Source organism: Trachymyrmex cornetzi, unplaced genomic scaffold (assembly GCF_001594075.2).
Source record: "Trachymyrmex cornetzi isolate Tcor2-1 unplaced genomic scaffold, Tcor1.1 scaffold85, whole genome shotgun sequence".
Taxonomy (NCBI): Eukaryota; Metazoa; Arthropoda; class Insecta; order Hymenoptera; family Formicidae; genus Trachymyrmex; species Trachymyrmex cornetzi.
The window spans coordinates 267,306-292,849 of NW_017300191.1; the positions used below are offsets into that span (position 1 = coordinate 267,306).

Genomic DNA, 25,544 nt, shown 5'->3' on the forward strand with positions numbered 1-25,544 from the left:
AAGAGAAGACGTCAAAGCTTCCGGGTTTATTTAGAAAAAACACATATGGGTGCAACTTCATGCGGTAAAGCAATTACACAACTTTGCGTATATGCAATGAAGTTTGTTCTTTATAGTTGAATTTTTTCGTCTTTTCCATATTTCTGTTCAATTTTCCTCGTCTATCTCGTTCTAAGTGCAAAAGATGTAATGCAGCGCAGATACAAAAAAAAACGAATCTTATATATAGTTCAATGTTTAATAAATTTAATAAAATATTAAAATATTAAAGTTATAAAATATTTATTATTGATACAAAGGTATTATATAAAAATACGAAAATTAATATTAAAATTGTTAAAAATTTTCAAATTTGTCCAGTCGATAATAATGGTATGAAATTTTTTAAATTAAGATAAAAAATATAAATTTAACATGTAAAAAAAGCCTGCAAGAATTTTATGAAATTCTCTATATGTACAAAATGAACTGTAAATTTTCCATGAAATTAATATTTTCGGGAAGGTACAAATCTGTTTAAGTTTTTCGTTACCGACAGCTATCGCTACAAATACTATGAACGTATGAACAAAACATCGAGAATCACTGGGCCGAAGATGGCAACTCTGTTTCGGTCTGTAAACCAATTTGGGAAAAGTCTGATTTTCTCGGAATCTAATAGAAGCATATCACTATCCGCAATCACACATATAAAACGGAGTGAGTTTACTATTAAACACCACTTAACAGAGCGGAGCACATAATTTTATTGCGATCTTTGTTGCGAAATTATACTACCTGTACTAACCTATACATAACCTTGTCTCAATAGCTTGAACTTACATTTAATTTCTTGTAGTAATTAAGAAGAAAGAAGATAATGTCTTAACTATTGAAGCTATAAATGTACCACAGAAGAATGAGCATTTATTATTAAAATCGGAGTCCAATGCGTGTCCCCTTTGCGCTACGGGGCTTGACGTTAAACATACTGTAAGTTTTATTAACACTGTTGCCCATTTCTACCAATGTAAATTAATATTTTATCTTGGTTTAACTTACTTTTTATCGTTTTATAGTTCTAAAAATTAGAAAAGGATAAAGAGTAACTTAAATCGAAATTAAAGTTAAACTATATTGGCAGAAATGGATATAAATGCCTGTTTCTACTAATGTAGATTGACTTAATCTTGGTTTAATTTATTTATCTTTTTAGTCAAACACTTAAATTGCATTGATAGAGAAATGGACAAAAGTATTTTATAGGATGACCTCTATGAAATGTCATATATTTTAATTATCTTGCATTGTATCTAATTTAAAATTTAATTATCTTGCTTTCAAGCTTTGGTAATTAAATTTTCAGGCTTTGGTATATAAATAGTACAACATGTTATGTGCCATTCTGTATATTATATGAATAATTTATATTATTCATCAAATCTGAGGTTTTCTATGTTTTGCAGGATGTTCTTATTCTAAATCAGTTTTTACGAAGAAATGGAACCATGCTGCCACGTAGAGTAACTGGTCTGTGTAAAGTGCAACAGAATAGAGTTACTGTTTTGGTGACTATGGCTAAACGAGCAGGTCCGTTAATATATATTAATATATGTTAACCTTAATTCATTGAAGAATGTTTAAAGCTTATCTTTTTTAGCTGAGTTTTTGCAGTGTTTATCTCACTTTTTTCTTTTTCTCTTCAACTTGGAGAGAAAAAAGATAAACTGTGCAAAAAATTCAACTGAAAAGAATAAACCTATTATTAATCCTTCATTATTCATGAGATATCAAAGACATTTCGATTTTATAAAATTGCTAAATATACGTATGTTTATATATATACTTGGCACAAATTGTTTTATAATGCAAAAATTTTTGTATTATCTTTATCTAAAGCACTTAGATATACTAAAGTGTAATAAAGTTCTAGTCTATCTAAAGCATTTAGAATATTATCAATCTATATTTCATCATAAATCATCAAAAGAATAATGAAATTGAGATATAATGTTGGGATGTCAGGGACATCTTACGCGAGTAATTATAGTAATTACGTCAAAAAAGTACGCGAGTAATGTAGAGTTAAAGAATTACATTTCTGGAAATAATTGTCTCGCTTATTTTTTTAGGCTTGTTACCAGATGGTATTTCAAAACAGGTTATGGCTACAGAAAAATGGAGACAATATAACACATATTACGATGAGAATACCATAAGATACAAATATAAGCGCTAGGAAATGTACAGCATAGAATCGAATAGTATATTTTATTTACTCAATTGAGTATCATTATTTAATTAAATGTATTGATCTACTCTCTACCTAATTATTTCCTTTACAATAATATTTTGGAATTAGAAAAACTTGAACCAAGAATTTTAGTATAATACAAATTTCTATAATTTAATAGTTTGTAATTATATGGATAAAACAATGTTTGCAAAAACATCGCTATCACGCAAGTGTTGTTGCAATGACTTGCTCGCAATGAATATTGCTCAATGCCTCTTAAGCTGAGATACTTATCATACTAAAGTTCCTATTAAACTTTAATTTCGAGAAGTTTTTTAAATCTATATGTATAGTTACGTTACATAATTTTTTTTCTATTGCCTACAATATAATTGATTAACATTGATATTTATATTTATATATATATATATTTATATATTTACACATACATTTTTATGTTTACGTATTATCTATATGCAAATTCGATATTCTTCACAATTTGTGAAGTACCTGTAGTCTGACTCGCATCACATCCTTCAACGTTTTCTCTATGATTTTATCGACAGTGTCGGAAGTGGAAGTAGCTACGTAGTACTCGATTTGAAAATGGATATATTGGCGGTAGTGTGCTGGAGATTTCGATGCTGGAATGATCTCTCAGAATTCTTTCAGTTCCTGGTATTGTGACGCGAGTGTAGCTAGTGATTAGTGTAGGTGTAAATCATGAACTCCATTAGTTCCATCAGAGTTTTAAACCTCTGCATATAGCTACTGGCGATAAAATTGATAACGCGATTTATAAAATCCATGATTTCGAAAAAAAAAACAATCTTAATAGCAACTTAATATTTAAAAAATGCAGACTTGTTATTTAACATATTTTTTAGCTGAGTTTTATAAGTATCTAAAAATGATTCTGAAAACATCCCGGGAAAAAATATTTTTGTATAATTAAATAAAATTATATAAAATTATATATATTTACATATAAATGGACATATTTTATATATAATTATGTATAATTGTATATAATTTCATATACATACAATTATATATAAATATGTATATGTAATTATATACAATTGTATATAACATATTTTTTCACGGGATTAGTGATAAGAAAAAAATTAATAAAATTTTGTAACTATTAAGTATAAACAATGATTATAGAAATAAATATTTAAACGCTCGTGATGACATCTTTTGCTGAAATACTAGTTTGGAAAGTTATTAAAATACATGCAATGTTATGCGCTTATTATGTATGTACGTGTATAAAGTATAAAACGAAGTTGGCAATCTCGTAAACGTAAGCGATTCACCGATTATATAATAACAGTATGTAATGGTGGAAGTTATTTCCTATATGCAGCATCGCATAAAATTGTTTTGAAATAGGAAAGATTGAAACAAAATGTTCGAAAGGGTGATATTTTAAACATCATGGCAAATAGTTAGCTATAAAAGTGATTATTGTATATCAAACGTCTTTTCAAAAAGTCTGAAAATAAATATAAAAGAATAAAGGTAATTTTCTCATAATAAATTTTACAATTTTCAATTTTCTTATTTAAAAATTAAAATTTTCAAATTTTCTATTTAAAGTTTATCAAAATCAAGTCTACGAAAAGAGAATAAGATCTTAGAAAATATCTACAAACATTGTGAAATTGAAAAATTTTATTAAATACTTTATTTCTATTTTTTTTACATTCTATAATTCTATAAAGATAAAATAAAGATAAAACGATATGTAAACAAAAAATTTATCAAAAACAATATTTCTAAAATATTCCTACAATAAATATCAATATTTATATAATAAAAAATATAATTATTTTAAATTATTTTATCCAGTATACGACATATTACTATTGTATTGAAATTTTATAAAACATAGTAATATAGATTTACTCTGAAAAAAAAATAAGAAAAATCAGTCATTTAATGAATACGCACACGTTATTCGTATAACTCTAGTTAGATTTTATTATGTAGCAACCAATTCCGGAACTGATCACAATGCTAGAAAAGTTTCACTTTCGCAGAAACTATTTACCGTGAAATATATCTGACAATACGCCAGCAGATCTTGAAATACATCTATAATTTGTTTCTGCTCCGGTTGTGCCATATTTTGTGGCACTTTCCGTGCTATGAGTTTTACATGCTTCTCAATACGGGGTGAACCCGATTGATCACGGCTCGATTGGACACCACCAATCACAGCGACCAGGTGCCTAGGAGCTTTGTTGTCTCAAGCGCTGTGAGTGGATCGTGTCCAACTGGGTGCCACTCGGGTCCATACATGTTCATGCATCTCTTTTTCTTTTGTAAAATTACTTTTCAGTGTAACAGAAATAATAACAGTAATGAGAAAACATTAAAAATTAAAGGGATAATTTTCGCATTGTACGTTTCAGAAAAAAAAGTTTAGAAAAAAGTTACTCATACGCAATTATGCATAACTTTAGATATAATTATACATAAGTAACTTTTTTATGTTTCTTCTAACTTGATTTTTTTTTTAAAACAGTATAAAAATTACATTTTTAATTATTTTTAATATTTTCAGATTACTATTATTTCTATTACACTAAAAAATAGTTTTACAAAAGACAAGGATGTATAAACATATACCAGGTGTACAAGTATGAAATGCGGATTTTTTTCCCAAAAAAAGGGGTGATCCCGATTGACCACGGCTCGATTGGACACCACCAATCACAGCGACCGGTGCTTAGGAGCTTTGTAGTCTCAAGCGCTGTGAGTGGCTCGTGTCCAATTGAGCTGTGTCCAACTGGGTGCCACCCAAAAAAAACACGTTAAATTCGGATAATTGATAAAAAGTGGTTTATTCAAAGTATGCTCCATTGCTAGTTACACATTTTTCCCATCTTTCAGGTAATTCGTGGATACCACGCCAGTAAAAATCTTCCCCTTTTGTCGCAAACCATTCATCGAGCCATTTTTTCACATCTTCGTACGAACCAAAGCATTCCTCAGCAAGTGCGTGATCCATCGATGCAAACAAGTGGTAATCGGAAGGGGCCAAGTCTGGTGAGTAAGCCGCATGGGCTAGCACTTCCCAGCTGATTGCTCCCAACATGTCGCGAACCGGTTTTGCCGTATGTGATGGAACATTGTCATGGAGAAAAATGATCTTGTGTTGCCTTTTTTGATATTCTGGTCGTTTTCCGAGTAGCGAACGGTTCAAATCGATCAATTGTTGTTCGTAGCGTTTGATATCAACCGTTTCAGCAGGCTTTAACAGCTCATAATAGACCACACCCTTCTGGTCCCACCAAACACAGAGCATCGTCCTGCCAAAGCGATTCGGTCTTGCGGATGGTGCGCCTGGGTCTACCGATGATTTTTTGCGCTTGAAATTCTCAAAATATATCCACTTTTTAGCCCCAGTAACGATACGATGCAAAAACGACTTTCTTTTGTATCGTTCGAGCAAAATTTCACATGTGTTTTTGCGCCTCTCCATCTGCCTCTCGTTCAACTCATGTGGTATCCATCTGCCGTCCTTCTGAATCTTTCCCATCTCTCGTAGGCGTTTGGAAACAGCTTGTTGACTAACGCTCAATTGCTCTGCGAGTTGTTTTCGTGTTTGTGAATCGTCTTCGTCCAACAATGCTTGCAATTCTACATCTTCAAACCTTTTTGGCGGTTTTCCGTGTTCCTTGTCTACAACATCGAAATCACCACTTTTGAAACGCCGAAACCATCGTTCACACGTATCTTGCGATGGAGCATATTCACCATAAGCTTCTTGAAGTAATCGGTATGATTCAGCAGCACTTTTCTTCAAATGAAAACAAAAAATTAATGCTGTCCGCGAATGCTCTTTATCTGGTACAAGTTTCGACATATTGAACACAGCAAAACAATACTATACAAACACTTTTTCAATTTATCACTTATGCACGTTTAACACTTGTTGATGGCACAACAAAATGGCATATACGTCAAATCTTTATACTACACACTGCATTGGTGCACCATTTGTTGTCTCGAATCCGCATTTCATCCTTGTACACCTGGTATGGACATATTTCGTATATGATTATACATGTTTATGAATATTTATGTATGTTTATACATATTCATGCATGAACAATTTTTTATCGGAATTTATGTTATCAAAAGTGCATTTTATATAAATAAAATATTACTATCCAATGCAATGTATTGAATAAATATAAAGATAATGGAAAATTTGTCTTACCTTGCAATACTAAAAAAGGATCCTTTCCAAAGTTACAGATAATTAGGACGACACTACCGTGGCTATTTAACAAATGGCTCAATTTGATTCTCTTCTCAGTCCTATTTGCTCATAACCGAGCGTGGTGACTTCTCTCATATGTCAGTGGTGTACACGTTGGTTCTACACAGTCATATGCTTGAGTCAACTTGATTAGACAACTGAAAAAAAGATTAATTATTAAAATATGAATAACAATTGGATAAAATGATACACCGTGCGCATTATGCATGCATTATCGTGCCGGCGAGTTAAAAATTACATTGTGAAATGCAACAGCATTTAAACAAAAACTTAATGTTTTTATTCTTATGCCAATGTTCATCTTTCGAATAATAAAGATATTAGGTGCGACTTCATGAACGTAACCTCTAATTTTAAAATTAATTAATTGTACGATAAATCTGCCAATAGTCGGAAAAATATAATTCTAAATAAATACAACATTAATGTTGTATTCTTTATTTTATATTTTTTTCCAAATATAAGTGAGGAAAAATAGAGGATTACCTTAGATTCACTATGCTCAATCTCGTGGCTCACATGCCTGCACACCTTCTTTCTTCTTCTTCTAGTAAATTGGCCCTGCAGCTTTATGAAGGCTGATACTGAGCCATTGAGATCTTCGGAATTGAATAAATCGTAAATGCAATGCACCTCGAACCGAGCGAGTAAAATAAAAGATGTAATCAAAATAAAAATAGAAAGCGCCCCTCCAGCACTGAGAGCCTGCGACTACGACGCTTCGGTACCACACGAACGCACGTCCGACAGGCGACACGCATGTGGCAGAAAAGGCGGGAAAAGAAGGATCTAGAAGGATCACTCACTGGGGTGCGTTCCAAAACTCGACTTTTGTCAACTTAAGTATCATTGGGCGCATTCAGCGGACTCAAAGGTCTGTTTTTTATTGCCGCATTTTCTGAACTAGTACACACAGTGCAATAAGTTGAAGTGAAACAAATATACGTTTGTTTCACTTTAACTTATTGCACTGGTTCAGAGTGCAGCAATAAAAAACAGACCTCAACAGTTGAGTGAGTGCTCGCTGTTATTGTTGTATTCTTTTAGCTCATCCAATCAGAATTTTAGATTTAGAAGAATACACCAATAACAGGGAGCGCTCACTTAACTGTTGAGTCCGCTGAATGAGCCCATTAGTTGCGTTCAGCAGAGAAAGCAGTTTTGCAACTGTAAACTTCTTTAATATGATTGGTCTTGCCCTTAGTTTCTCATTGGATCTAAATATATAAACCAATCATATTATTTTATTCTTGTGTTCACTGAATGTTCAACAAGGATAAAAAATACTCGGAGTTGATATAGTTCAGTTTTGGAATGCACCTCTGATGACGCTATTACCGCCGCGTGTTCCGGCATTTGTATTTACGAATTTTAGCGCCACAAATACAAATGTAAAATATAATTTCAAAAAATAATTTCTAATATATCGGATCATTATCAACGTTTACAGCTCCCATACAGCACAGAATTTGCAGCAATACTGCTGCAATAACGCTGCAATATTGCTGCAACGTGCAATATTGTTGCAATGCTGCAGCATTGTTGCTGCAACTTTTGTACTGTAGGGGAGAATTAGTCAAAACGCAACTTTTGTACTGTAGGGGAGAATTAGTAAAAAACATAACATAGGACGAAGATTCTTTTTAATTATTGATATCAACGGTTAGATGGTTTGACATTGCGAAGTATATTCTTATTTTTCATCGACCGACCATATGCTAAGTTTTTACTATTCTGACAAATTTTAATGTATGTATTATACTGTTAATGTATGTTAGGTACTGTTAATTTTGACTAACAAGAAGGAGATTCATCTTAAAAATGAGCTATCGAAAAAATGATATGAAAGAAAAATCAAACTTATAAAATAATAAGCAATTTAATAAATTGTGAATCATTTAAACACCGCGTAACGCACAAGTATAGAAATATACTTATTACTTAAAGTTCTCTCTATAGTGAATTAGTAAAGTTTAAATCAAAATATTAATATAGCAGTACAACTCCACTAAGTTTTATTTTATATTGTTAGGTATTAAATATATTATGATAATAATCATTAGTCATTACGCTCACTTGTGTATGAAATGAAAACGACATTAGGTTTTTTGTATAATATATGCGGCATTGGAAAAGGGACTTAACGAAACGACGGCAGAGAGAAACTAACCTGACCGCTCTCGTTCCATCAACAGCTGATTCATAAACCTTACCGTGAGTGTCTTAAAATTATTGGAAGATAAAAACACTATAAATTTGGCTTAAGAGGGCTATAATATAGACGTTTTCCAGCAGGAGACACAAAGGACAGTGAACATATTATATTCTTGTTTTTTAAAATATTAAACAAAGATGAAATAATTGCTGTGTTACATCTATGTTTCTTGCTGGAAAGTATCAATATATATTTTGAAAGTGTTTATTATATAGTATTTTTTATCTTTTACAAATTTTTAGTCAATGTCATGGATTAAAATGATAAGCGATAGTGTTTGGAATAAAGATTTCGACAGTAATATTTAACTCGGTAAAGTTATAATAATTTTATTTGACTGATTCTAGGACATTCTTAAACCAGCTATATATATAGCTAGTTTAAGAATATATATATATATATATATATATATACACACACATACACGCTTTATGCTTTGTCACGTATTCTCTTCTTCTTCCATGTTGAAGTTTCTGGAATTAGCTGTCTAAGAAGTGGAGTTGTATTCATGATGCTAAAAATCAAGCTGAGATCTTGGATAGAGAAGAAATGAACAGATTATACTTGAACAATTCATCAACAATATAATTAATCGATTCTTTCTCCATCTGAGGTTTCAGATCAATTTCTAGAATCTAGCGTGGACACAAGGATAATTTAGACTACCAAGATAATACCTAGGAACTAGAGGATTCAGATTGCAGCAAGAGATTCGAAGTAAGCGTTAAGCTGTGGATTCAAAGAAAACAGAGTAAATGGTGAAAGATGAGAGAACATGGCAAAGTATAATGCGTATAAATCATGTGCTTGCGCAATCGAGAAAATAATGGTACAGTCAGATTAAGAACGTTCTAAAGTTTGAAAACATCTAGTCAGTGAATAAACAGTTATAAATATGATGATCATATTTTGTAAAAGAAAAGACAGACTTTGTGTTCCTAAATATTTTCAAACTAATTCATGACTGTCAGAAGACTATGTATTCATTTCTGAAATGTTCTTGCGTAGTATACCTGAGATAATGCAATTTTGACAATAAATGCAGATATACATCCACTCACATTCATGTACATTCTTTCGTGAATTTTTATAGAAAGAAAGTCACGGTAACAGTAGAAAATAATACTCAGCAAAATAGAGTAGCTGATACTATTTTCTTGTAAGCCTTCTCTATACTATTCTTTCTATAGATATTGTGGCTCTATTTGTAGAAAGTGACAATATTATTTCATGAAATCTATTTTCTGCTAATTTGCACTTCAATTTATTTTACAAAAATGCATTAAAAAATTCTCTAATCTCTTACCTGAAATTTTGAGCAAAAGTATCTGGAAAATCTTAGAATTTTCAGAGAATTTGTTTACAAGATTTCAATAAACATCTATGCAATAAACTTTTCAAGGTATATATATTATTTTCTCTTTATACAAGTGAAGTTTAGTGTTTTTATTTTATAATCTTGTTTATTTTTATATTTATAATTTGGTAGCGAAAACCATCGCGTTTATGAAATAGGTGCTGAGTACTACGGATAATAAGATTATAGTAATCGTGTAAAATACGCAAAGAAAGAATACTCTTTATACTTTATTAGTTATAAAAATATAAAGCACTTGGTAATCTAATCTAATGGATTTGATATCTAATCGGAAAACACTTCCCGATTATAACACCGCAAGACTACTCTGTAACACTGACTAGAAAATAAGACTTTAAATTTTGTTCTAGAAAGAATAATTTCAAAGAAATCATGGCTACACGTTATATAGTACGAAGAGTCCTACGTTCTATTAACGTTTATCATCACACTACATGGTCTACATGGAGCAAATTTTCGATAAACTCGAAAAACCTACAGAATTTTGGGACAGGAATCATTACGGGACTGGCGACGTACAGCATATACAGTGATGTAGTTCAGGCAGCGCAAAATGATTTGCAAATTTATAAGAAAACTTTTATGGCAGAGCCTATCACAGCCATCGAACAATTGCAGAAAAACCCGAACGATATGAAAACAAAAATGGAACTGCTGGTGATGAAGACTCAGGCAGACTTCTGCAGAGTTCTTGAAAAACTGGAGAACGGCAATTCCTTCAAAGTGGATCGCTGGACCAGAAAAGAAGGTGGTGGTGGTATTACTTGCGTCCTGCAAGACGGACAAGTATTCGAGAAAGCTGGTGTTAACGTTTCCGTCGTAACTGGCATGCTACCACCGAATGCTGTCCAACAAATGAGGGCACGCGGCAAGAAGATGGAAGACTCGGTGCCGTTCTTCGCAGCCGGTGTCAGCGCTGTTATTCATCCTCGCAATCCCATGATTCCTACGATTCACTTCAACTATCGTTACTTCGAAGTGGAGAATTCAGATGGTACAACTCAATGGTGGTTCGGAGGCGGTACAGATCTCACCCCGTATTACTTGAACGAGGAAGATGTCAAACACTTTCATAAAGCGCTAAAAACCGCCTGCGACAAGCACGATCCTTCCTACTACCTGAAGTTCAAGGAATGGTGCGACAATTACTTCAACATTGTGCACCGAGGGGAACGGCGCGGCGTGGGCGGAATATTTTTCGATGACCTTGATACTCCAAGTCAGAACGAGGCGTTTCAGTTCGTCACTTCTTGTGCTGAGGCAGTCATTCCGTCGTACATTCCTTTAGTAAAGAAACATAAAAATGATGGTTACGGATATCACGAAAGGCAATGGCAATTATTGCGACGGGGTAGGTACGTCGAATTTAATTTGATCTACGATCGCGGCACTAAATTTGGCCTGTACACACCTGGTGCGCGATACGAGAGTATACTCATGTCTCTGCCACTGAACGCCAAATGGGAATACATGCATGAACCTAAAGCCGGTTCGAAGGAGTTGCAACTTTTAGAAGTACTGAAAAATCCGAAAGATTGGTTGGACGAAGCAAATTCGGACAATGTGCAAGTATAGGTTTTAATTTCTCGAAGTGACTTTCGCGCGATTAAAAAAAATTATGTAAAGGTAATATTATAACATAATCTTAGTACATAAGCGGGATCTGAAATGATGGAACAATATAGATTAATATTTTGAGAGTTAATTTTTACAGATGTATAAAAACTTACTTTGTTGATCATGTGTTTAATAGGAGACGAAAAGAATGTGATCTTTGAAGTGCCAAGTATTATCGAATTATGTAAATAAAAATGGACACAATTTTGTACAATATACATGTATTAATTAGTAACCGGTCTTGTGTACAATCGTACATACATTGAAATATATATTTTTCGAACAAATCAATATAAAAGTAAAAATAATAATGAGATAAAAGAATGTAGTATATAAAATCTCTCAAGCTATTTTAACGCACTTAATACGAACTACATTAATTCTAAAAACTTAAATGACCATTATTTACAATATACCAGGCATTATTGCCAAAAACGAGGTTTTTTGTTAAGATAAGGTAAGTCGGGGGAATACGCCACACTTAAGTGAAATTAGATTTTTGAGTAATTATTTGTTCAATTTAAAATAACTTTACATACTGATCTTTTTCTTTCATCCTTTATCTATGATTTGTGTATAATTTGAATCGAATATATTCATTTTTTGTTATTAAAAATAAAGAAATACGAAAGTGCTGAAAAATGGGTAATATGCCACATAAAAAAATACAATATATTCAATGTATAATGTATATAATATATATATATGTATATATACCTATATATTAGAGAAAATGACTACTGGCATTTTACTTCAACAAAAGTAATGGCATGTGCCCCAAGACGTCATTTCATCTTATGATGAGCCTGTACAGTACGACTGTTAAGGAAATAAATCAATGATGTACTGAATATTTTCATTTTAACCTATTCTAATAGATTAACAAGCTAATCCAGCTAAATATTGTAATGTTTAAATAATAACTTACATAAAGCACTATAAAAGTTATAAGAAGCACATTTTCGTAAACCATGCCGTCATATTTACCTCATAAAAACAATACTATTGTGAGGAAATTCTTGATACTTATGCAACACGTTAAGCATACAATTGTACATAATTCTGTCATTAACGCAAGTGCTGCTAATCGGTATCATTGTTAGACACAACGAGTGGGCATATTCCCCCGACTTACCCTACATGTAAATATATTTATAAAGTCGAAAGTTGGTAGTAATTATATTCAAAATTTCATAAATTTAATATTCAGTCTTCGATTTACAGAAATTCCATTCTTATCTCTTAATTCGTATTAAGTAATCATACTTAAAAGCAAATATCATCTTGTTAAAATAAAGCACGATATCATATTAATTTTAGAGATCATGTAAATGCGGGGAAGATATTTATAATGTATAAATATGTATAAAATTACATAAACGATAATATTACGATATTATAAAATTGAAATGTGATAATTATCAAGTAAATTTCTCGATGAAATTAAGGGGAAATATTTCACAGCCAAAATGATTTTACAATCATATCTCCATGTGATATATATCTATACATGTATATATATTGGATACATATATATATATATATAAAAGAGTATTTATTCAGGATATGATGAATAAATAATGTAGCGAAATTGAGTTAGCTAAATTTAGTATTGAAAAGTCAATACTAAGTTTTTGACACTTGAAAGCCGATATCCATCATAGATCTTATGATCTATATAATATATAAGATCTATGGATGGATATCCAAAGACCTTTTCAAAAAGAAAATCTCACTGGAATCAACATGTCGGCTTGACGTGTCTTGACTAACCGAAAAATATTTTTAGAAGTTTTCTGATTGTAATTGTATTTTGTTGTGTTAAAGTATTATTCTCCTTTTGTCGATATATGTATAAATCAATGGATTTTATCTTATATAGTTATATATATGCTTATATAGTTATATATATACGTACAAATACTCGAAGATAGTATTGTGAAGATTATTTAAATCTGTTGAATTTAACTTCTTCAACTGATCGAAGTCATTTCAAAGCTTTACAGTTTTTGCTTAGTCATATAATATTTAATTAAAACGAACTATCAAGCTGATTGAAGACTATTTGTAGGCATGATTATTAGTAGGCGAATAATTTTCATTATATACAAAATCTCTAAACGCGACATATATAGGAAGAAGACATGAGTATTTAATATATGAGGCGTCTTGAACATGATTCTAGTAATTTCGTTTACAAATTGTAAAATGCTAGTTTCAATATTGCGCAGTCTATGAAATTATGCATAAAAATAAATACGTCGTTGTGTAGCAGCGAATGAATAGTGATCTGTTATTATACATATATATATATATAAATTATATATATATAATTTATACATAAATTATACGATATATAATTATATATGCATATGAGATAATACATATATTATATATATAGTTTATGTATAAATTGTACAGTATATAATTATATATTAAACGCTGGTTTCTTTCTTGACTGGCAAATGGTTCACTGACTCATCTAAATAAATCTCGTCAGCCTCAAATTGTTGTATATCACCCGCAGGTTTCGCAAATGCGTTCATTTCATCGATTAAATTAAGATTATTAATATCACGCGAACTAGACCTACTAATTGACGGAATATCAGCGAGAGAACTAAAGTTCTTCTCCAACAGAAAACCTTTCGACTCGGGTGCATTAAATACATTGTGATCCACGTCTGGCAACTGCGATTTCTCACGAGAATTGTTTTCCTCCAAACTTTTGTCGGAGATATAATAGACATTCGATAGGGAACAGGCGTAGGGGGTTTCCGCGTGCGGTGTTAACGTACATGGATTATCACTAGTCAAGCTGTTTATCTCAAAGAGTGAACGTTCCGAACGATCAAACGATTCTTGGGACTCAGGAACTTGTTGCCCGCATAGATTCGAGCTGGTTGTACTTTGTATATCTATGAACGACGGTTTCGAGTAGTCATGGTACTTTGCGCTCGTTAGGGACGTGAGATCGTTCAACGAATTACAGTAATTGTTTATCAGCGGTTTTTCGTACTCCAACGGTAAACAATACATACTGTTGGAGAGATACAACCGTCCCACATCTCTTGATATGCGTTCCTCAGCGCCGATCTCCATCTCATTCACACTAGGACACCTTTTCCTCGAGAAACGCTCCTGCTGTGCTATTTCCACGTTCTCGTAGATCTCCGACAGATTGTGATCGCTCCGTTCGCTAGTCATTTGCGTGACGGTATCCATCTCGGAGCTATACTCCAAACTACATTGCTGGGAGACGTTTCGTAAGTGCCACTCTTCGTCCGTCTTCGAAACGTCCGCGTCCGAGTCTTGTGCCATTCTCCTCGGTTGCGGCGTTTCTCTCGTATTGGACATCATGATATTAACGTGCGGGTTATCCTGTTGCGCGCTATTATTGATCTTCTTGATGCTATGCATCAAGTTCTCCTGACCGATAACGAAGCGCATCGGGATTCTTTCCTCGGAGATGCTGCCGCCACTATCCGACAATATATTGACGTTTTTTATATCGTTTATGGGGTTTAGCTCGACGTGTATATTGGTATTGTTGACTTTAGCGCTGCTGCTTAGGATGCTGCGTTCTAGACTATTGTTGATCTTTGCGGTAGGCCGAGGTATGGAAACGCAACTGCCGCCGTCACTGGTAGCTCCGCCATCGCCTTGCTTCCTCGGACCGAGATTATTCTTCTTCGCGGTTGCGTGTCTACGTTGTTTCTTGAAGAACTTCCTAGCGACGCCGCTCTGATGAGGATTATAGAACATCTCGACGCAAGCCGACGATGGTTCGGTATAGGTGGTGACGGAATTGTTAGAGTGATACTGATGACGATGCATTACTATCAGATTCGCCGCTTTTGTGTTCACGGAAACGGCAGACATGTTTTCTCGATTGGCCGCCAAGTCTGCGAGCTTAGAGCTGTTGTAGAGCTGTTGCGACTGATTGGTATTCCTCGACGAAGCGACGGAGTTCGTGTCGGATATCGCTTGGGTGGCTTGCGAGTTCGACAACGGCGGGACAAAATTCTGCACGAGAGGCTGCGTCGGAATCACAGAATTCGCGTCGCACACGCTCCTGGTGCGGCAACAACGGTTCTTCCGCTTTTCCAGCCAGCATCGCATCTTTAGCCACTGACTCCGAACATCGTTACGAGCGATTCCGTAGAAGAACAGCACGAAAACACCCAAAGAACTCGTGGTGATGGCGTACATCACGGCGAACACGGTCTCCTCGAACGGCATGGAGTCAAACGGCTTAAGCGTAACCGCGGCTGCACTACTCCAGGATATCAAATACAACACCAACATTATGACTTGGCCCTTCCACTGCGTAAATTGCGAGTGTTCCGGATCCTCAATATCGGAGGACACCGTCTGCGTGCTGCGCATGCTATTCCTGTCTCCGGAAGGATTCGCGTTCGGCTCCAATAATTCCAAATCCATGTTCTCCGTTGCCTGAGTACCCTCAGACAATTGCGTGTTCATATCGACGTTCTGAATCGCACGTCTGATGAGCAAGAGGAAGATTAGCAGGTACGCGATTAAAATTCCGGATGGTATAAAAAGCGCAGCAAGCGCCGGTCCGGACGTGAGGAAGCAATGAGAATAACCGGCGTATTCACGTAGATTGATTGCGCCAGATATTCCGCAAATTATCAAAGCTACACCCCATCCGACCAAGTAGAGTCCTAACAAGGGTTTAGGTAGGGGTTGATCCGGAAGCTCATCGTCGGGTATCACATTGAGGCCTGGTTTCGTCAGTTTTTTGTGCATATTACTGAAACAGAAGGATCTCGATGAATATTTTTTTTTTTTTGAGGGGCATGTATGATGGCTGCGTTCAGCAAAACAAGCAGCTTTGAAACTATTATAAAATTCTTTCATATATGATTGATTTATACATTTAAATCCAGTAAGATAAGAGCAAAATCAATCATATTAAAGAATTTTATATTTTACAAAATTTTACAGTACAAAACCGCTTTTTCTGCAGAACATAGACAATATATTTACCTGGCAGATACTGCCATCCACAGCAGGCAACACAACGACAAATAATGTAAAGTAAGACCGACACCCTGACAAATCTCGATGTGCTCTGTTTGCTGGATGCCGATGCTGTATAGAAATGACAATAGTGCCATGGCGAACCAAGTGTTGATAATGGAATGTTTCGCTTTTTTAGGCATCGTGACAGACGTGTAAGAAATAATGTACGTCACGGACGTGACCATCAAGCAAGTTATCGTCACGAAGCTTCCGATGTATATCGCCGGATGTGAGTACCTGAATTTCGCTCCGTGTAAACTGAAAAAGTCACATACAATAATGATAGAATCATAATCAAAAAGAAAACTTTAAAAAATATACGTATAGAAAGGTCTCGTACCTATTTCCATCCATATCAAAATACGAAATATCCTGCAAAAGTCCATAATATCCCAATCTGTTGCAATGAAAAACTATCAGACTATTACTTAATAGATTAATTAAATGGCATCCATCACTGGTCCATCCTCCTACGTCGTTCAATGTTTCGTCCCATACCACTGGTCTCGGCCTTTTCCCGTTATAATGATACAACGGCGCCTTCAGCATAATGTAAACCGGTTCGGACAGATTTCGTACCGATGTACCAACTGCAAAAAATTACGCAACTTATTTAATCCTTCGGAACTAACAATGGATCTATTGGAGCCATTCAACTATATCCTTTCGGAGCTAACATGAGTCTATTGAATCCACTTAATTATATTTTTTATGTTATGTCTACAAATTTGAATTATTATCAAAATGAATTTAGTATTCATTCTTTTTATTAAAATTATGTTATCTTGGTTGCTTGAAATTAATTAGTGTCTTTTAGTCAACATAAATTAAATGGAACTCACAGACTCAGCATCAGTAACTCTTACAGATTTTGACGTCAGCTTCGAAGGATTAAAGAAGTGTAACTTAAATTTTACATGCTACGGTTTTCGACTCACTTAATTTACTGCCGACAATACACGTTGATATATCCATGCTATCATTTGCAATCGTCTTAGGAAAGAACCTACTGTCGCTATACATATATATCATAAGTTGTTGAGCTATTACACTGTCTTGCGAGTGTTGCAACAAAGAGGCAGGTAATTGAATGGAAGCTTCTATTGCCTTGTCCTTTGTATTGATCGGCGTCGTCCTGTTAATTGTTGTGCAGTGCAGAAATCTCACGTCTGAATCGGCATTCGCAACGATATTTGTGTACCATGTACATGTTAATCCGCCAAAACTGTCGCGCTTAACTCGAAACTCCTCGAGTGCCATGTATTTTTTATGCGATTGTACGGACGGTGTAAATTCTGTAATACGTTCAATCGCTTTGATCAGTCTCGAGCAGGCTTTGAAATTTATTTCCGCTCTCTTTAACATCTCTTTCGGCAATTTCATCATTGAACTGACGATGTCGACTAACATGATTCCAAGTTCCTTTTCGTCTATTAAGAAATTCAAATAATTCTCTATAGTCCGCACGATGAAATGGATTTCAATCGGATCTGTTAACTTCACCGAGCCGTTTCCCGTGTAATTTTTAAATCTCTTGGCTGTCTCCAGCAGACTGTTTTTCGTTAAGGACAGATTAACTTTCGAAAATTGCTCTAAGATTTTCGTTGTATGAGATATGTATGGACATGATTCCGTATTTAGACGCTCCCACTGACCGCTTGTGTTACAGTGATAAAAAGCTTTCAAAGGCGCTTGCATCAAGCCTGAGAGACGATCGACTTCACACGGCAATTCCGCTTTCCATCCCACTATTGTTTTAGGCCACGTATAAATGCCCTTGTTGTTTTTCGTTACTAAAAGGAGAGTACATGATTAACGATTCTTTAGTGCTACAAGGTTCAATTAATTACCTGCTAGAGGACAATAACGCGTATGCTCGGATATTACGATGACACTGACTGCTTTCGACTTGTTGCCGTTTACAGAAACCAATAAACAATTCCATTGTCCGTTATGTACCTCTTTGATCGGGACAATACTAAGAGCACTAAGAAACAGCGCAAAGGATACATAATAATTTTTACTCTATCTTATAATTATTTAATAATTATAATAATTTCTCTATTCTATTCTAATTTCTATTCTATTTCTATTTTTAATTGTTATATAATAATTATTAATTATACATAATAGAAATATATATTTTTGTGACGCTAAAGAAACATATGGATCCTTGAAACTTACTAAAGTTTTTTGTTATTAATTTTAGAAATTTTAAAATTTTCAATCCGTATAAAAAATTGTAACACTTAAACTTAGCATAAATATAGTACAATAATTAGCCTATATGAATAAAACAAAATTATCCCAAAAATCATTATACTATTTAAAAATTAGGAAAAATCCAAAGATCATCAGGATTCATATATTTCAGTTATGAGTTAAATACATAATATTTTTTAGGGCAATTTGAGAAACTTTATATTACCTGTCCACAATACCGCTATCTGGCAGATACCTGTTATCAACCTTAATATTAGGTAAATTTCGCGGATCTCTATAAGAATTCAAGTCCACGATTTCGGCCGACGCATTAGGATACCACAACCAATTCAATCTGGCACTTTTGTCTACAGTAACGCTGGGTGCTCTGCACTTTAAGGTAATCGAATCTCCAGCGAAAACTACTTGGTTTTGAATTGGACGAATTTCGATTGCCGGCGACATCCACTGACACTGAAGCTCGTCCCAGAATTTTAATTTCTTCAACAATTGCCCTTTGGCAAACGCTGGCGACGAGCATTTTGGCGTTAGACTAAAATATTAAATTAAACGTGAAGAACTTCAATGTAAGCAATCATAATTAATCAGAGATGCGCAATATACGTTACTTCAATTTAATTGAAGAATTGTAGATCCAATTACTAAACCAATATAGGTCGCAATCACATTTCCAAGGATTGTTAGACAAATCTCTGAAATACATATAAACGTTATAAATTTTATATAGATACATTAATTGAAAAATAAGTAGAAATTTGTATTACTCACAGCTGTTTTAACGTGTTAAGCCCGTGAAATGTGCCTTCTTTTAAAGTAGTTAAACTGTTTCCATTTAATTTCCTAAAATATATAGATACATGTATTTGTATGTTATAAAATATATTTCTCTCTATATAATAATATATACACATAGAAAGCTATTAAAATTAATATTTGCTAGCGTAAATAAATTTCGCTTTAACTTACAAACGCTCTAAGGCCAACAAATCATGAAATAAGGACGGCGCCAGAGCAGTAATTTTATTTCCAGACAAATCGCTAGAGCAACAAAGCAAAAAAATGCATAAGAAAGAAATACCTCTATAAGAAAACTGTGTTCAAATGTATTAATTCATTCTAAACTTACAGCCTTTTGAGATTCGGTAATTTCTTGAATGCATAGCTATCTATTATTGATATCTGGTTCTGACTCAAATCCCTGAAATTACGAGTTTTATAAGATTATAGAATTATATATAGAAGAGGTGCCCATTTCCATCAATATATATAGAATAATTTTACTCTCGGTTCAACATATTCTTCATCTTTTTTTCATTATTAAAACTAGAAAAAGATGAAGACTAAACCGAATCAAAAGTAAAGTTAATCTATAAATAAAAGCAGGCATAAAGTAAATTTACAGATGAGTTTTTATTTATGTACGAGTTCTTACAATCGTTCCAAGTTTGCCAAGCCGTTAAAGCAACCCTCGCCTACAGAAATAATCTTGTTTTTCGATAAATCAAGGCGTCTGAGATTTGTCAAATTTTTAAATGCATCCACTTCAACAACGTAAATGACATTTTTGCTCAAGTCTCTGTAATTAATTCGACTATTATCGCACTGTTGTCGGAAACCAAAAAACATATAAGATATATATAGAACAGTCTTACAATTGTATAAGTTCCACGTTGACCTTGTTGACATCTACATCTTTAATTTCTTCTAAGCCATCGCTACATTTAAGACGTAACCATTCAGCTTGAGCACCGACAGGTTTGCACAAGCAATGCTGCGGACACGCAATTGCGTTGGCCCACGTTGGAAGCAGAATAACAAACAGAAGACTGACTTTCATGATTAGAGGAAGGTCGCCGTTGATCTGGAAAATATAAAAATCTGCACTTTGAATCTGAAAATGAGTGGAGCATCCATTAAATGTAAATTATGACTGTGTTTTAAAATTCACTGTCAGCACTGAAAATATAGTTTATATTATATACATATTCTCTAAAATTTTTAGATGAATCTCACTCTGAAGAATGAAATCTCACTCATAGGATAATTTCTAGCAATATACATTAATTTGAATCTCGAATGCATTTACTTTGTATCTTTTTCTAAATCTAGAAATAGAAGATAAAAAGTAAGTTAAACCAAAATTAAAATTAATCTACATTATAGCTAAAAATGGATTAAAATGTGAACCAGTTTTGAAAAAGAATATATGGTTCAGTTTTCACTCTTTAGAGTAAAATTCCACTCCAAAGAATTTAAAAAGTACACTATAGATTTTTAACACTGACAGTGCATTTTGAAACACAGTCCACATTGAAGTAATAACGAAAAACTTTGTTGATGTTCTATTTCTCGAAAAATTGGCAGTTATTGCCAAAAGTTTCTTGATGTTTCTATCGCTAGCGAAAAGTTACAGTTTGTTTCGTGCATTCAATTGAAAGAAGATACTTGAAATTCGGGAACATTCGGAGGCAGCAGGTAACAAAAGTTTCTCCCTTGTTGCTCCAGTAAGGACATAGCTTTACACACAACACACATGCAGTTGCCGTTCGAGATGCTCCATAACGTGTCTCTGAATTTAAGTGTTAAATAATTAAGGTAACAGGATTTTTGGAAGAACACGGTACAACGGGTACACATAAGAAAAACAATACAAAAAAAAGCTACTTTGCCATCACACTTTCTGGCAGATGTATACGAGAGCACTGCGAGTCGTTGGGGTAGATTTTCGCAGAGTTAAGTTTTCGAGAATTAAGAGCGCGAGGGGTAAGAAACGGATGTCCCGCGATACTCACGGCCCAATTAAAGGTCGCGGTTCTCACATCGCCGAAGAGCCAATTTTAAATAGCCGCATTTTTATTTATGTAGCCCGTGTGTATTGACGCTGCGGACCAGGATGGACTAGGTAGAAGAGAATCTGGAGCACGGAGTCGTCGTAACGCTATCTGACGAGAGCGGCCGGCACTCGGCAGGTATTAGCAGGTATTGCTGTGCGGAGAGTTGCGGCTTTGCGCGGAGGGATTGTTTTCCTCGGAGAACAGACGACGGACTATCGAATATCTCCGATACTCGATTACGATCTGGCAACTGCGATCACTTTCGTTTGCACGCCGCATTCGTGAACGATGCGGATGCACGGTCAACCGCGTCACCAGACACCGCAGGTTGCTTAGGAACATAACCTTTGAAGTTTGTTGTTCTACGTGTCTGAATAGCAAGATACGTGGAAATGTCGATCGAAATAGAGTCTGCCGAGTGAGTACGGTGATATTCTGACTAGTAGATTGTTGGAAATATGAATTGTATATCGTGTAATGTATTTGATTGTTTTTCAGTGTAATCCGGTTGATACAGCAGTATCTTAAAGAGTCAAATCTTGTCAAGACGCTGCAAACCTTACAGGTAATTTCTTCTCAATGTTTTATCCTGGTGAAGTTTCGTCAGAATTTTTCGTATAATTTAACAGAATATATGTGTATTATTTTGTTGTCAGTGTTGATTATATTATGCCATTGTATTTAGATATTTTATATAGCAGACTTTAACATGAATTAATTCAATGTAGTACGAATAACTGAGTTCATCATTAGAAATTTTAGAATATTTTAGAATTCAGGTTTATGAAAAATTCTAGAAAAGATGTAGACTCTATTTCTGAAAAGTGTTTCAATTTATAAAAATTCTGAGAAAAATAGAGATAGTACATACTTTTTTATGCATACTTGCTAATATTTTTTGTATACAGGAGGAAACAGGTGTGTCGCTGAATACTGTAGACAGTGTGGATGGATTTGTTGCGGATATAAATAATGGCCATTGGGACACAGTTCTGAAAGCTATACAGTCATTAAAATTACCTGACAAGAAACTCATAGACTTGTACGAACAGGTAGATATCTTAAATTAAAATTATACATTAAAAATAATACAATATCCTTCTTAAGTACATCTTGTAAATATTGTGCCTGTTCTTTTTAGCTTGCATTGGTCATCTTTTCTCTTTTTTTCTTCAATGTTGAAAGAAAAAGAGGAAAGAATTGCACAAAAAATTTAATTGAAAACAAATCTATTGTTTTAAATCTGTAACACATGGTTTTTTCCAAAGTCTAAATCAAATATTTATAATACATTTCATTAATTAACACGTATTTACATTATAATATACACGTATTAAGTGATAGATTATTTATACATTGTTTCCGTTTGTAATAATTTAACATTTATAAAAATTTTTTGTCTACATTGAGAATGACCTGATCGGTGTCGAACGTTTGTTTTGTTATATTTTCATATTTATAATTTTTTATAATATATTTTCTTCGTTTTGTATCTCTGGCTCGTAGCCCTTCAAACTTTTATTTTATGTATAATGCATTATTATATTTTCTTGCAAAACTCACAGATTTTATTTTTTCTTAGGTTGTTTTAGAATTAATTGAACTACGAGAATTAGGTGCAGCACGTTCCTTATTAAGACAGACTGATCCTATGATTATGATGAAACAACAAGAACCTGAGAGATACATTCATTTAGGTACAACGTCTCTCATTTAAAATTTTTATTTTAGAATTATTGTTAATGTTGCTTGTAATATTATGTATGTATTATTTTGCAGAGAATTTACTTGCACGTTCGTATTTCGATCCGCGCGAGGCATATCCCGATGGAAGCACGAAGGAAAAACGAAGAGCATATATAGCCACCGCTCTCGCTGGTGAAGTATCGGTAGTACCATCCAGCAGATTGCTCGCTCTGTTGGGACAAGCGTTGAAGTGGCAGCAACATCAGGGTCTACTACCACCTGGCACCACGATAGACTTGTTCCGAGGAAAAGCGGCGGTTCGTGACCAAGAAGACGAGAAATATCCAACGCAATTGTCTAAACAAATCAAATTCGGCCAGAAATCACACGTAGAGTGCGCGCGTTTCTCGCCCGATGGCCAATATTTGGTTACCGGTTCAGTGGACGGTTTTATCGAGGTGTGGAACTTCACGACCGGTAAAATTAGAAAAGACTTGAAATATCAGGCGCAAGACAACTTTATGATGATGGAACAAGCGGTCCTTTCGATGTCGTTCAGTCGTGACAGCGAAATGTTGGCGGGCGGTGGTCAGGATGGTAAAATTAAGGTTTGGAGGGTACAGAGTGGACAGTGTTTGAGGAAATTCGAGAAGGCGCATTCGAAAGGCGTGACTTGCCTACAGTTTAGTAGAGATAACAGTCAAATATTGTCAGCCTCGTTCGATACTAGTATAAGGTAATATAAATATAAATGAATTACATTTCAAATATACTTTAACAATAAATAGAATATTATTAACAATCTCATACAAATTTCGTAGGGTACACGGTCTTAAGTCTGGAAAGACTCTCAAGGAATTCCGTGGTCACTCTTCATTTGTGAACGAAGTCGTTTTTTCTTCGGACGGTCATAATATAATTAGGTATATTATTATTATAAACGAGAAAAAAAAATCTGTTTTTTTTTTAAATAAGATAAATAAATGTCATTCTTTATTTCGTAGCGCATCGTCGGATGGAACCGTGAAAATTTGGAGCTTGAAAACCACCGAATGCATAGGCACTTACAAATCATTGGGAGCCGCTGATCTCACAGTGAACAGTATACACACCCTTCCTCGAAATCCGGAGCACTTCGTCGTGTGCAATCGGTCTAACACAGTAGTAATTATGAATATGCAAGGGCAAATAGTGAGATCGTTCTCCAGCGGTAAACGAGAGGGAGGTGACTTTGTAACTACAGTGGTGAGTCCGCGAGGCGAGTTTATCTATTGTGTTGGTGAAGATCTCGTACTGTACTGTTTTTCCACGTCGTCGGGAAAGCTCGAGAGAACGCTCAATGTGAGTATGCCTTCATGTTTCATTATAATATTGGTTTATTCCAATTAACAGCGCCGCGGCCTTTTTAGATACACGAGAAGGACGTAATCGGCTTGGCGCATCATCCCCATCAAAATTTATTATGTTCTTACAGCGAGGACGGTCTGCTAAAACTATGGAAACCATAAATAAATCAAGAAATTCTTATTTCTTTTTATATTTTAATACAGAAAGTAAGGAGAATATGTCTTCATGTATTATAATACAACATTTTTACAGCGACTGTGGTATTATAAGTTTGTCTTCGAATTATTATGCAACAATTATTAATTTATATCTTATTAACCCATTCGTTCTTTTATCGTAATATTGACCAGCCAATGAAGAAAATACATGCATATATAGAATATCAGTATTTAAATAAAAATAAAATCAAATTAACTACCCGCAGAATATAAATTAACAGTAATATTATATCAATGTTATAATTTTCCTACTCAACAGTGTAACTGTTATTGCAAGTGTTATTATTATATTACATATTGTTAAGTAGAAAATTATAATATTGATGTAATATTACTGTTAGTTTGTATTCTACGGATATATAATTTTTCTGCGAAGGTGCCAAGATTTTGTAAGACTTCACAGCTCCTCTTTACGTTTTTTTACGATTCGTTTCATTTCTTCAGGCTCGAGCTCGTTAACGAG

At 34.1% G+C, this 25,544-nt stretch overlaps 4 protein-coding genes across 7 annotated transcripts; 3 read left to right on the forward strand and 1 right to left on the reverse strand.

Moving 5' to 3' along the window:
* The first annotated feature begins 44 nt into the window (after window positions 1-44).
* mRpS18A (mitochondrial ribosomal protein S18A) lies at window positions 45-2,256 on the forward strand. Its single transcript, XM_018519866.1, has 5 exons — window positions 45-64; window positions 539-699; window positions 839-972; window positions 1,446-1,569; window positions 2,112-2,256. The coding sequence occupies exons 1-5, from the start codon at window positions 60-62 to the stop codon at window positions 2,216-2,218; spliced, it is 531 nt and encodes a 176-aa protein (XP_018375368.1). The 5' UTR covers window positions 45-59; the 3' UTR covers window positions 2,219-2,256.
* Window positions 2,257-8,680: 6,424 nt separating this feature from the next.
* On the forward strand, window positions 8,681-11,958 carry Coprox (oxygen-dependent coproporphyrinogen-III oxidase). Of its 4 annotated transcripts, none has more exons than XM_018519813.1 (3): window positions 8,713-8,729; window positions 9,201-9,447; window positions 10,459-11,958. In XM_018519813.1, the coding sequence occupies exon 3, from the start codon at window positions 10,481-10,483 to the stop codon at window positions 11,681-11,683; it is 1,203 nt and encodes a 400-aa protein (XP_018375315.1). In that variant the 5' UTR covers window positions 8,713-8,729; window positions 9,201-9,447; window positions 10,459-10,480; the 3' UTR covers window positions 11,684-11,958. The 4 variants fall into 4 exon arrangements, with proteins under 4 accessions (XP_018375314.1, XP_018375316.1, XP_018375315.1 ...); XM_018519815.1 differs by having other exon boundaries at window positions 10,463-11,958; XM_018519812.1 differs by lacking the exon at window positions 9,201-9,447 and having other exon boundaries at window positions 8,681-8,729.
* A 2,202-nt stretch (window positions 11,959-14,160) lies between these two features.
* Remo (Remoulade) lies at window positions 14,161-22,213 on the reverse strand. Its single transcript, XM_018519910.1, has 13 exons — window positions 21,789-22,213; window positions 20,649-20,857; window positions 20,429-20,572; window positions 20,123-20,194; window positions 19,963-20,034; window positions 19,765-19,836; window positions 19,605-19,688; window positions 19,202-19,528; window positions 18,624-18,760; window positions 17,712-18,566; window positions 17,114-17,363; window positions 16,738-17,031; window positions 14,161-16,501 (listed from the first exon to the last, which is right to left on the reverse strand). Exons 2-13 carry the CDS (start codon window positions 20,831-20,833, stop codon window positions 14,161-14,163), a joined length of 4,833 nt encoding a protein of 1,610 aa, XP_018375412.1. The 5' UTR covers window positions 20,834-20,857; window positions 21,789-22,213.
* Window positions 22,214-22,222: 9 nt separating this feature from the next.
* On the forward strand, window positions 22,223-25,172 carry Smu1 (Smu1 spliceosomal factor). The gene is made up of 8 exons (XM_018519911.1): window positions 22,223-22,248; window positions 22,329-22,395; window positions 22,739-22,882; window positions 23,413-23,527; window positions 23,610-24,252; window positions 24,338-24,439; window positions 24,521-24,857; window positions 24,926-25,172. The coding sequence occupies exons 1-8, from the start codon at window positions 22,223-22,225 to the stop codon at window positions 25,022-25,024; spliced, it is 1,533 nt and encodes a 510-aa protein (XP_018375413.1). The 3' UTR covers window positions 25,025-25,172.
* The last annotated feature ends 372 nt before the right edge of the window (window positions 25,173-25,544 follow it).

What these genes read in the sequence shown, in the direction of transcription:
- mRpS18A (XM_018519866.1), top strand. An exon ending in AATCACACATATAAAACGGA is followed by an intron (nt 700 to 838) that starts GTGAGTTTACTA and finishes AATTTCTTGTAG; the next exon opens with TAATTAAGAAGAAAGAAGAT. An exon ending in GACTATGGCTAAACGAGCAG is followed by an intron (nt 1,570 to 2,111) that starts GTCCGTTAATAT and finishes TTATTTTTTTAG; the next exon opens with GCTTGTTACCAGATGGTATT.
- Coprox (XM_018519812.1), top strand. Translation starts at nt 10,481, where the DNA reads ATGGCTACACGTTATATAGTACGAAGAGTCCTACGTTCTATTAACGTT.
- Remo (XM_018519910.1), bottom strand. Translation starts at nt 20,833, where the DNA reads ATGAAAGTCAGTCTTCTGTTTGTTATTCTGCTTCCAACGTGGGCCAAC. An exon ending in AACGTGGAACTTATACAATT is followed by an intron (nt 20,573 to 20,648) that starts GTAAGACTGTTC and finishes AATTAATTACAG; the next exon opens with AGACTTGAGCAAAAATGTCA. An exon ending in TTGGCAAACTTGGAACGATT is followed by an intron (nt 20,195 to 20,428) that starts GTAAGAACTCGT and finishes TCGTAATTTCAG; the next exon opens with GGATTTGAGTCAGAACCAGA.
- Smu1 (XM_018519911.1), top strand. Translation starts at nt 22,223, where the DNA reads ATGTCGATCGAAATAGAGTCTGCCGA. An exon ending in ATCGAAATAGAGTCTGCCGA is followed by an intron (nt 22,249 to 22,328) that starts GTGAGTACGGTG and finishes ATTGTTTTTCAG; the next exon opens with TGTAATCCGGTTGATACAGC. An exon ending in TCGTTCGATACTAGTATAAG is followed by an intron (nt 24,253 to 24,337) that starts GTAATATAAATA and finishes CAAATTTCGTAG; the next exon opens with GGTACACGGTCTTAAGTCTG.